Below are 12762 nucleotides of genomic sequence, written 5' to 3' on the forward strand. Positions count from 1 at the left end.
CATGTGTAGATACACTTAACACTCTTATCACGTGTCTTTAGTTGTTATCAGTGTTAGGATTGTGCCTTTGATAGCTAGATTGACATCTCCATTTTGCTGTGAGCTTAAACTGTCTTGCACATGTCACATTTGATGGAATCTGAGCTTATATTTTGGCCTAGAACTTTGTAGGTACGTTCTAAGCAAACCTTCACGAGACTTCACTCGTCCACTAGGGACACTTAGTGGTTTAAAAGGATTAGTGCATACGCTAAATGCATTCGAGAGACCAGCGACAGTGGTATAGGTAGGATTTCCTTAGTTTTGTTTTACTTGAGGACAAGTAAAATTCAGGTTTGGGGGTATTTGATGAGTGCTAAAAAGTGCATATTTCTATATATTTTTCTTGGCAATTAACTCATCTTTTGTGCTCTAATTCTCCATTTTAACCCATATTCTATATTTTCATTGTTTTCAAGAATAAATACTTTTCTTACTTAATTTTGCATTTTTAGGTACCAAATAAAGTCTAGATGAGTTGCGGAGCGAAAAGAGCAAAGAACCGGCAAAGACTCCCGCTAGGAGGAAGCGAAGATTGGTGTTTGCAAGAGTCGGATCAATTAGAAGTGGGCTTGAAGAGGAAGAATTGTTCTTAAAGAAGATATGGGCTTGGCATACCCAAGGCCCAAAACCCTTACCCAAATCCATTTCCAAGATCCATACCCATTTCCATGAGAGCCGTCATATTGGATCACATCTGAATCCAATGGTCGCAGCATTGCCAGTACATCAAAGTCTGAAGCTCCTGTCTAACACTACGACACCTAACTCCATCTTGAGCCGTCAGTTTCGTTGTATCGGGCATCCGACGGTCGATACCAGCCTCTTCACTTGTAGCCATTAAATCAATCTATCATTTCCGCAACCCACGGCTGAGCTTCGCAAATCATCAAGATTGCTATCCCCGCCACACACCCAAGCACCTAACACCTATACCCCGCACCAAACAACCCCTTCTCTTATTCTCCATCGAATCCATCTTCTCCTCCACTCCGCTGCAGAGAAAACCCATGTCCGCCATCACCATAACCACCACCTCAACCACCACCATCTCCTCTCAAATCAACCAAACACCATAACCCATCTCCACTACCATCATTACAACCTATCTAGCCACCTAATTTCCCATTTTTATACACGTTTTTCTGAAAACCCTAACGTGTGAAAAATTGGTAAATTAGGTGAGTTAGAAAAGCAATTGGAAGGCATGGAGAGGAGCAGGAGAGTCAGAAGAAGAATGGGTCGAAGGCTATGAAGCAAATCAGAGAAGTATGGGTATGATTCAACAAACCCTAATTTACTGTTTTTGGGGATTTGGGGAAAACTTGTGTAGAACCCTAATTGAAGCTTGTAACTATAAATAGGGATGTGTGGGAGGATTAGAACTTATGCCTGTACTATCCAGTGCACCACCAAGAGGACTGGACTAGCCAGTTACTCAATTGTTCATGTTCTGTTTTTGCTTCACTTTCAAATTCAGTTTTATTTTCACATATTCATCATGTTTTAATTTTTCACTTGCTAAGGTTGAGATGAAGCTTCCATGCTAATGCTAGTTGGTTAATGTGTAGACAATGTTCTTGTGTTCTGAAACTGTGTAGGACAGTTATAATTTAAGCATTTCATCACATTGCTCTCACATTGTATGTCAAGCATACATTGTAGTTAGGATAACCCTGTGATTGATGGTGCTGCAGCTCATGATTAATGTTTATTGTTCAAACCTTAGACTAGTTGTGCTCTAATCAGACAGTTAGTGCTATGGAAGAACATTTTAGCTGTAATTAGATTATCCTTTAGGAAGGTTTAATCATCTAAGTGGCTTATCTGCGGGTAGTTGCAGTGTGAGATCCCCAATTACTACAAGGACTAGACTTAACTTAGTGACCCTAAATCCTTCTCTTAAAACCACCTCTTTGATAAGCAGCAGGCTCGAACCTCCACTGCTATCTAGATAGTTAGCTGAGGCTAGAATCTCACTAATATCTAAACAAGGGGCAAGAACATGAGTTACCATTGAAAATTGACTTAGCATAGGTTAGAGGTGGAATCAAAAGCCTTAGTGATTAAGCCTAAAGTCACTGTTTCTTTCCCTCACTGCCTCACTGCAACTGTTTTACTTTGTTTCTTTGGCTCTTTACTTCACTGCCTTAGGCTCATTGCCTTTGTCCCTTTGCTTCACTGTCACTAGCTCAGAACTATCTAGGAAACTTCAACTCACACACACCTTGTCTCTGTGGATCGACCCGTATTTGCATTGTTCTACACCTCGACACCGTGCACTTGCGGTATTAGTTTGTGACTCTTTTAGAGAGCCACCAGAGGCGGTTATAAAGGAGCTTCGTAACCGAGTTTTCCATGTCCTAACCGTTCAAGATAAGTTTGGCGCAATTCTGCAAGCCAGCACTAAAGTTGGCAGTTAAAAAGTAAAGCTGGCGGTTAGGGGAACTGTCTATGGACAGATGGATGTTCATAGGCGTGCAACTGTGTTGCATACGTATTGGCCATGGTCCTTAGCATTATGAATATCCAGAGAACCCTTGTAAATGAGTGTTGTTCGATTGGAGAGAAGAACCACTAATGTAGAGAGTGTTTTAGGCATTCACCAAGAGGGTGAATGGCCTGTTTTGGTCCATGAGTTGGACGAGTTTTGTAATCTTCCTTTAGTGCAATAAAATGGGTTTGTTACAGTATATCTTTGTGTTATTATGTTGCTGATTTGTGTGAGAATTGGCTAAGTACATGGCAGAACCTCTTATGCTTATGGGGGCATGAAGAGTTAGAGAGAAAGAAGAGAAGACTTCCTTTGTGCAAAGCCTTATGAGTGAAGGCAGATGCGTACTTTGATGCGAGTATGCAAGGCTGAGTGATTATGGGTGAAGTTGATTCACTGAACCACAATCATTGTCGGTCATGTCCCATGAAAATTTTAGGCGATTAAATGGGCATGTGACGGGATGATGACCTTTTGACTAATGAAGTTTCAATTTGCCAAGAAAATCCTGGCATTTTTAGGGGCGACCCCAAAGAAATTAGGGACGACACAAAATGACAAAAAAGGTCACCCAAACCTAAAACAAAGCCACCCCTTATCTCAAATTTTTCGAAATGGCAAATATGCCCTCCATAATCGGTAGTTAAGTCTACAATCGGGAGAAATTTGTTATATAGAGGAGATTCCATTTTCACATGATTGAGAACAACCAGAATTGGTAGTTTCATGATGTTTATTGCCTACCGATTGTACAATCGGTAGTTTCATGATGTTTATTGCCTCCCGATTATGGTAGTAGCCTCAAATCCAAAATTTTCAAAAACCAATAGGAATTTTAGATTTCTCTATTTTCACAATCGGTAGTTTCTTGATGTTTATTGCCTACCGATTGTATTTTCATGATGTTTATTTCCTCCCGAATAGTAGCCCCAAATTCAAAATTTTCAAAAACCAATAGGAATTTTAGATTTCTCTATTTTCAATCGGTAGTTTCATGATGTTTATTTCCTACCGATTGTACAACCGGTAGTTTCATGATGTTTATTACTTCCCGATTATGGTAGTAGCCCCAAATTCGAAATTTTCAAAAACCAATAGGAATTTTAGATTTCTTTATTTTCACAATCAGTAGTTTCATGATGTTTATTGCCTATCGATTGTACAATCGGTAGTTTCATGATGTTTATTGCCTCCCGATTATGGTAGTAGCCCCAAATTCGAAATTTTCAAAAACCAATAGGAATTTTAGATTTCTCTATTTTCACAATCGGTAGTTTCATGATGTTTATTGCCTACCGATTGTACAATCGGTAGTTTCATGATGTTTATTGCCTCCTGATTATGGTAGTAGCCCCAAATTCAAAATTTTCAAAAACCAACGGAATTTTGGATTTCTTTGTTTTCACAATCGGTAGTTTGATGATGTTTGTTGCCTACCGATTATGGTAGTAGCCCCAAATTTAATTATTTCAAAACAAAGCTAGGAAGAGAAGAACATAATCACAATCGGTAGATAAATTTTTTTTCTTCTAAACTACCGATTATGAAGGGACATATAAGCATTTTCAACTTATTTTGTCATTTTGTGTCGTCCCTAGTTCTTTTAGGGTCGCCCTGGAAATGTCAGGTAGAAAATAAGGAGAATATATTAAAACGGCAACTAACGTTCCTAAATCCTTTTCTGGTCAGACAGATCCAACGAAACAAAATACTGAATATTCCTTGAACCACAGAATGCTTCCTCTTTGAAACTATCTTTTCCCACCCACACAATGGGAATTTTGTTCATCTCCAACATCATAATATAGAAGGGGCATCAAATGATGCTCTGTTGTTCCTCATTACGATCTCGGATTCAATCCTGGTTCCACGATTACGATAATCTTCAATCATTTGCTGTCCTTCTCATCTACATTCAAGTATTCTTTTACTCTCTTCAATTTCCCAAATTAGGGCTTGATTATTGTGATTAGAGTTTTCTTTTTTTTTTCTTTATTTTGATGATTACAGATTGGTTGCGCTCTGATTGGATCATTAGGGGCATTGTTTAATGGTGTTACATTGATTAATTTTGCAATAGCATTATTTGCCCTAGTTGCAATTGAAAGTAGTAGTCAGAGACTTGGAAGAACCTACGCTTTTCTTCTATGTTGTGGGTTATTACTCGATATCTCCTGGTTCATTCTCTTCTCTAATCATATATGGTGCGTATTTTAATAAGAAATATCATACTTTTAATCTTATGTTTGATTGCAATTGCAATTGATTCTCTGCCGATTTTCAAGTACACTATGATAAATCTACAGCATAATTCATGTCTAATGTATGAAACGCTTCTAGGTTAAAGTAAAGTCATTACCTTGTAAATTAATCAAACACTTATTGTTTGTGTGCTAATGTATTATCGGCTAGCTTTCACAGATGAGGTTTTAAAATGGAATCCAATGAAAAATCTCAAAAAGAAAAAGAAAAATAAGAAACTGTATCAAAGTTAGAAGACACTCTTATTTGACAGGATCCTCTTTGACTAAATCGTATAAATAAATTAAAAATGGATATTCAGTTGAATATTTAAACTACTCATTAGTTCCCTCTGGAATTCGACAATTAGTTTGACTCTTATATTCTTAAATAAATAAATGCAGTGCCATGTGTGATGTAAGTTATAGCAGCTAAGTTGTACAGATCAAGAAGGAACATGGGTTGAACATGTGTGTTTAGAAGGACCTCACCTTATCTAGCTTAGTGGTTGAGAGCAATTTTAACCCAACTGTGTAACTTCTTTTTGAGTGCTTAAATGAAAATGAAATGAGGAAATAGGAGAAAGACATTACAGCAGAAACAGAATTGGCTTGTGGTTATGGTTTAAGGTCCGGGGTTCTTTCATATGCTTAATTTTCTTTCCTTCTTTGATTTTTTTTTTTGTGATGCTTTCTTCATTATTATCTTTGGCATTCCATATTTGTTGTTGGAGAAGAAGAGAATTGTGGTGCTTGTTCTTATTAAGGTATAGAAAATTTACCACTTTTTTTTTCGTACTTTGTTGAACATAAGAGCCACAAAGTACATCATATGAATATTGACATCATAATACATACCGCCGTTATAGGCTTATAGCATCTGGTCTTAGATTCATCGACTTGTAATACTGAGCTCACTGGATTATAGCTACCTTTTCACCTCTGAAAATTAGATTTCATGTTCTATCTTTCATTTTTGACAGCTTCCTCTCAGATTGAAACACGCCGTATGAACTAATAGGCAGCTGGACTGGCCTGTACGAATTGTAACCATATTTTCCTCACTTATGAAACGGGAACAAAAGATTACAAATTCTTATTATGGTTCTTTCTTTTTATAGCAAACCACTTTTCACATGGTTCCAAGTTTAGGAATTGCTCAAAAAGTGTCCCCAAAGAAATCAAACTGAGCCTTGAACTATCAGAGTCTACTAGGAATAAAATATACCTATCGATATATTGAACAATGCGAGTTTACTGGCCCTGAGGGTTTTTGTTTTAAACTGCATTTAAATATTTAAACGTTCCCTTATGTATAAACCATCATTATATAGAATTTAATGTATCTACACTAATATGCTTAATGTTTACTCTGATATCATCCTTATATGTGTCTTCTTTGTACCATCATTATATAGAATTTAATGTATCTACACTAATATGCTTAATGTTTACTCTGATATCATCCTTATATGTGTCTTCTTTGTTTATACTTTTACACTGGAGCTTTGTGTTTCTTGAAAAATATGTTCTCTTGCTGATGGCTCTGTTTTTTTACCTAGGCACATTTCCTCTGAGATGTATGGACTATATTTTATATTTTCCTTGAGGCTTGCGCTATGGATGCAAATTGCTGCCTTTTCCATTAGATTGTTCTCCTCGTTGTTATGGTTTCAGATGTACAGGTTGGGGCCTTCATCCACAGACTTCGATGTACGAAATAGTTTCATGAATCCCTCAGCTTCAGCAATAGGTAGACAAAGCTCTATTTCAAGCACTATTTCAGGATTTCCTCTCTCTGATCCAGCTTATTACTCGGCCCTTTTTGAAGATGCACAAGAAAATGGGGTATGTTATCTTCTTATCTGCTTGTGAGCTTTTGTGAACGTTCTTGACACATAGCAGGGCATTAAAAGTTGACAGTAACTATTTTTACCACAATTTATGGATGCGTTATCTTTTTCATCACCTCTTAATCTAATTATATAATGGAAATAAGCTCTAGAAAAGCATAACAAGAGGTTTGTCCTATTTGTGAATTCCTCTGAGTTATGAATGTGGTTAGAACAGGATTGCCTACTATACCTTTAGATTTCTCTATGCTTGCTTCATTTACAAATCCTTACACAACTCTGGACTCTATGAACCTGGCTTTGTTACAATCTTACTTCAAACTAACCTAGACCTTCTGAAATTACTGGTAGCGAACAACTCAGGAATTTCTCCATCTTTTTAATTAAAAATTACCGAGCTTGATAATACATCTATACACAGATTGAAGAATAAAATACAGGTTGACCTCGCTGTGGTTGGCGAGGATAGTAAGAGGGTGGCTTATTTTGTTTTTTTATCTACTATTACCAAGGATATTTTATATTTTTCGTTGTCTTGTGGGTTATTTATGCTGTACCAATGAGTAGGGTGTTTCATGACTGAAAGATAGTGTCTGTTGCTCAGATTGGAGAGATTCCTCGAGCGGAATAAAATTATGTTGTTGTTTTCCATTTGCAGGGTATGAAGAATACTGGTGGTAACAATGCTTCCCCTGTATGTTGATTAATTTTCTCAGCTAAGCTTATGCAGCGGCCAATCTTTTAAAGTTATTGATGTAAGTAATATGCCATATTATATTTAAACTATTCAAGGGGTTTGTTAGTATTATTTCATTTACCATATCTAATCATCAAAAGCTTTAGTTTAAAATTAACAGTAAAATGTGTGGGTCAGAGAGCTTAACGGTAAGCGTGTTAAAAACTTTTAAGTAGTTGAGACATTTTTGAGGATCGTCTTGAATATGAGCTGATTATTGCAAGTCCTAACACATAAAGTAAACACCATGTACATCCCATAGAAGTGCAGGGCGATGGCCGATGGGTCTTACCTCGCAATATATTAAATATACACCTATTACTGATTTAGTCTTGTTTCTCAAACTAATCTCAAGTGTGTCGGAAATGTTCAAACTTCACTTTAGCAAATAGACATTTCACTTGGATATGTAATGTGTCTATAACCTAAAAGTCAAGCTTTGTTATGCAGGATCAGAGTGCTCTTGGAAGTCATCGACAGGAGATGTAAAATGAGATGCTGATGTTGTGTAATTGATGCCCCCTATCTGTTCAAGCTCTTTCATTTTGACATGTTGTACACCCTAATATGGACGGACATCTGATGTACAGAGCAGGGTTACTAAAGTTAGTTTTGTCATTCTGTTTTCACTGCATAAGAGATTACTTGTATCTTTTGTTATTCTTTGGTTGTGTGATCCCCATGTCGAAGATAGACCAGAAAGAAAGTGGTTGTTCTTGTATAACTGATAAAGATAATTTCTATTTTGAATACACACGGAGATAAAATAGGTGTTCTTGTGTAATTGCAAAAGATAGTGGTATACTATGTTTTAGTGGAACTTGTGTACTTCCATCTTCTAATATCATGAATAGAAAATATGTAGTCTTTCAGTTTACCTCTCGTTCTTTACTCATGTCATGGTTTTTCCTTTTGAATGGAAATTGACGTGAATTAGTAGTCGTCCGTCCTTTGGCAAACAGGTATGCTTTATATTTACTTGGAATATAAGAATTTTTGCTGTTTTGGGAAGACTGTCTATGTTTGCTTGAGTTCCTAGCTTGTGTAGAACCTTGCAGTAGTAATCAATCAACTGACTGCTTTCTCGTGGTGGCAGTGGTCTACAAGGAATAATACTATTCTTGCTTCTGAATAACAGTCCTTAAATTTAGATTCACCTGTAAATGAAGTTGCAAACTTTTGCTTACCCCCAAATCCCTCATTTGACAGCGTCTTCACGAGGCTGAACTTGGATCAGTCTCTAGATAGTGGATGCTATCTTTGAGAAAGGTGATGCAAGGTTGTTCAAGATACCTTGTTGTAGCCTAGATAGCAAGTTACAGGAAAAGAACAAATACAAAAAGATTCCCTCAAAACCATATTACGTCTTTAAAGAATTCTTTCTAGTATGTATGTAGCATCCGTGTAGGATAAGAGGCGAGTGTATGACCCGGTAGGGTGGATCAGCTGATGGGCCCGTACCTACCCGGTTACCTTTTTTCTTTTTCTTTTCTTTGTTAAATTAGATTTGCCGGAGACACTGGCTGTAATCCTAAAACAAAGTCTGAAACTTAGAAGCAGAACTGCTACTTCTTCTTTGCTCTTTGTTTTCCTTAATAATCAGAGTAATGGGTTCATCAGTTCTTAAAGCTCCATCAACATCTATCTTCTTTATGGGCAAGAGTGACCAACAACAGAATCTCTTCTGTTCAAATCTTCATTTCTCTCGATCCATCAGTGGCCGACCTTGTAAACTCTCTCTCATTAAACCCTTTTCTACTTCTTCTTCCATTGCCAATAATAGAAAACCCATCACAATAACAGCTACTCAACAAATTGATAAACCCATTGCTGCTTCTTCTTCTTCTTCTTCAATGTCGCCAGTCCCGGAGAACCATGCATTCCCAATCATGGTAAAACCCTAAGCTCCCTAAATTGTGTAAACTTTATAATGGGGCTTCTTTGACTGTTATTGTTGGTTTTAAGGCTGCATTAGTTTGTTATGTTCATTTATATGCATCCCATACTTGGTAACTAAAGGGTCGGGGTTTAGGGTTTTCTGTTTTTCCTCCAATTCCCTAAATCATGTGATTATCTGAATGTTATAGATTCGTACCGGTACCTCTCTGATTCATAAATTATTACAGAATCTATGGATTCCAATTGGAAACTTCTTAGTTTTTTTTTGCTGGCAATGACTTATATGTTTGAAATTCTTAGCTACAAATTATCCTTTTATTTCTTCTGAATTATGTTAGTTTGAGGTCATACTGCTATTGGATTTGGGTTCTAGACAATCATTTGAGCATTACACTAAGCCACACTTACTTTCTGTTCGGGCCTTCCTTTTGGGTCGGTTCTATAGGTTCATATCAGATTTTTATCTGATTCACAAACAAAGTTCTGTTTATGTATTTGGAACTTACTGTATCCATATCATACTTTTTCTCTTGGTAATGTGTTTTTGTAGGTAAACGGCTGTACTGGAAAGATGGGGAAAGCAATAATAGACGCAGGAGTTTCTGCAGGTCTCCATGTGGTTCCTGTATCATTTGGTAGTGAATCAGAGGCTGGGCAAATTGTGGAAGTAGGTGGCAAAGAGGTTCATGTACATGGTCCGACTGGAAGAGAAAGTCTTCTTGCTTCTTTGTTCGAAGAAAACCCTGATATGATTGTCATTGACTTCACAGTCCCTGCTGCTGTCAATGGTAGATAATTTTTGAAACCTTTGTAGGGTATATTTCTTTCTCTTTTTTGCTAAACAGATCAGTCTATAAGAATCTAAACAGATCAGTCTATAAGAAAAAGTGTCAATTTACAACTTAACGGCCTCCAAACAATGGCTGAAGCCCGACATCCAATAGGATGGATAACTATACAATTCAACAGAATCTAAAGTAAGCCTGATTAGAAACTCAGGCATAAAATGATGGAAAACTGATTAGACATGATTAAATTAATTTGTAGAGAGAAAAGACTATTTATGTGGTTGATTACATGTCCGAGACGTTGATTATATTGCAGCTAATGCTGAGCTTTATTCCAAAGTTGGAGTTCCCTTTGTAATGGGAACTACTGGTGGAGACAGGGAACTTTTGTACAAGACTGTAGAAGATTCACAAGTTTATGCCGTAATCTCACCACAAATGGGGAAGCAGGTGATCCCTTAAATGTTTCTTTGTTTCAAATTTTCAGTTACTGGTTCATTTTCACTTAAAATGTACATCTGTGATTTCTTTTGAACTAATGCTGTTTATATGGATAGGTTGTTGCATTTATTGCAGCCATGGATATCATGGCAGAGCAGTTTCCTGGGGCTTTCTCTGGCTACTCTTTACAGGTCCAATCTTGTTCTTGAAAAATTGCTATTTTCTCTGTGATTCCAATGTGTACTATCTTTATATTCCCGACCTTCTATTTTTTCTTAATCCATCTTGTTCATCAAACTACTTATTTTGAATGATATCCGAGTGTCTTACACTTGCATGTTTTCCTAGGTAATGGAGTCTCATCAAGCAAGCAAGTTGGACACATCTGGAACAGCCAAGGATGTTATCAAGTGTTTCCAAAAGCTAGGGATATCTTATGAAGTGGATCAGGTAGCCTAATGTATTTTCTTGTATCAAAGTTAATACCTATATTGAGTACTTGTCCGTGGTTCTGCTTGCGTTGCTTACTTTTCTTAGTGATAAAAAATTCTTAAACAAAGTTTTTGCAGTTAATGCTTTCAATAATCTTATTTTGATAAGTTAATACTTTCTCTAACAGATACAACAAATACGGGACCCCAAACAACAAGTGGAGATGGTGGGTGTACCAGAGGAGCACTTATTAGGTCACGCTTTCCATATGTATCATCTAACATCGCCTGACCAAACGTAATTGTCTCGTCCACATACATACTGTATTTTTATGCTGAAGCTCTTAAGTGGATATAAACATCTAACAAGCTTTAAACTACTTATGGCATGTGTATAGGGTTTCATTTGAGTTCCAACACAACGTTTGTGGAAGATCCATATATGCCGAGGGTACTATAGATGCTGCCCTTTTCCTGGCTAAGAAGGTATGCTAAGAAATAGGTCTCTTCCTACACAGTTGTGTCAACTTTCTTGTGATATAGAATTTTGACCCTTGCACTTTTGTTGTAGGTTCGCTCCAAGGCTGGCAAGCATATTTACAACATGATTGATGTCTTACGTGAGGGTAACATGCGATAGTGGTTGGTGAATCGTAAATTTTTACCCCTTTTTATGAAACATTTTTGTTGTACTTGTGGATGTTAATTTATAATAATCAGGTAGATGAAGTTTGGTACTCTGTTTTGTTTCTTATTAGATCTTTGTATGACATGATTCATCTTTTTAAAATGGGTTCAGAAGGCTTGTGATATGAATTTCATTGCACTGCTCCTACTCGTCTTCAGAGTTCGTGTCACAAGGTCTTAATTAGAACATTTGTTCAGTAATGAATTTCACGTGGAAAGATCATTGCAGAAAGCGAATACCAGTTTGATTTTTAATGTGTTACGTACTTTTGTCTTTGAGTTGAGTCCCATTGAGTCTGTAACAAAGTTTTGTTCAAGTGGTTTCTCAGTGACTCTATGCCCTACTGGTGTTTGTAAACTTTGTATTCGTCGCTGTTATGTGGAATTTTGCTACACTATTACGTAGGCTTTCATATACAATCCTGGTACCTTATTGTTTCGTACAGAATTACTTCTCTTAAGTCCTACCCTGCTTTTGAACCAAAATGTAATCCAAGGTTGGTACTACATGATACCGGATTTGTTTGTTTATCTGCCTATTTTTTTGCGCTGATATTTTTTCTTTATCGTAATTGCAGATGGCATAGTTTTAAGTTTGAACTCTTTTACTGAGATCAAGATGATATTTTTTTCTTTATCATAATTGCAGATGGCATAATTTTGAGTTCGAACTCTTCTACTGTTTCCTTGCTGCAGCATATTAATCAATACAAAATTCATAATGTACATACTATCATCCAGTCAGGATACTGTCCTAGCTACTTATCATAACTTTGGACGCAGACATCCAACTAGTTAACGTAGCAGCTTTAGAGTGCAATTTCCAGCCCAAACACCATCCTCATCCCATAAAGTTATTGAGTTCCCCACGGTTGTTTAACTCTTGGTATGTTGTTGTTTTTTTTTTTTGTTTTTTTTGATACATTCCGTTGGTTAAGGAGACCCAAACCAAAATAAAGGGAAAAGAAAACAAACTAGAAACTAAAACAAACAAAACAGGACAGACAGGGAGGAGTTATTCAACTATCCTCTTCCTTCTGTGGTAAATCTTTCTCGCCTTATCAGCTGCCAAGATTTCTCTGAAATCAGGAGAGAAGTCCTCAGATCGAACCTCCACCAAGCTGCTAGAAGGATGATGACTAGCTAAATTGTGA

The 12762-nt window shown here is 36.9% G+C and overlaps 2 protein-coding genes across 2 annotated transcripts; both read left to right on the forward strand.

Annotated features, from left to right (window-relative positions):
• The first annotated feature begins 4160 nt into the window (after positions 1-4160).
• Positions 4161-8182, forward strand: LOC113294942. Its single transcript, XM_026543313.1, has 5 exons — positions 4161-4452; positions 4544-4737; positions 6336-6621; positions 7285-7381; positions 7813-8182. Exons 1-4 carry the CDS (start codon positions 4354-4356, stop codon positions 7327-7329), a joined length of 624 nt encoding a protein of 207 aa, XP_026399098.1. The 5' UTR covers positions 4161-4353; the 3' UTR covers positions 7330-7381; positions 7813-8182.
• Positions 8183-8880: 698 nt separating this feature from the next.
• Positions 8881-12051, forward strand: LOC113294950 (4-hydroxy-tetrahydrodipicolinate reductase 1, chloroplastic-like). The gene is made up of 8 exons (XM_026543320.1): positions 8881-9254; positions 9812-10049; positions 10366-10499; positions 10607-10681; positions 10839-10940; positions 11110-11219; positions 11320-11407; positions 11493-12051. Exons 1-8 carry the CDS (start codon positions 8970-8972, stop codon positions 11559-11561), a joined length of 1101 nt encoding a protein of 366 aa, XP_026399105.1. The 5' UTR covers positions 8881-8969; the 3' UTR covers positions 11562-12051.
• Positions 12052-12762: the final 711 nt, after the last annotated feature.

Source organism: Papaver somniferum, chromosome 1 (genome assembly GCF_003573695.1).
Source record: "Papaver somniferum cultivar HN1 chromosome 1, ASM357369v1, whole genome shotgun sequence".
NCBI classification, from domain to species: domain Eukaryota; kingdom Viridiplantae; phylum Streptophyta; class Magnoliopsida; order Ranunculales; family Papaveraceae; genus Papaver; species Papaver somniferum.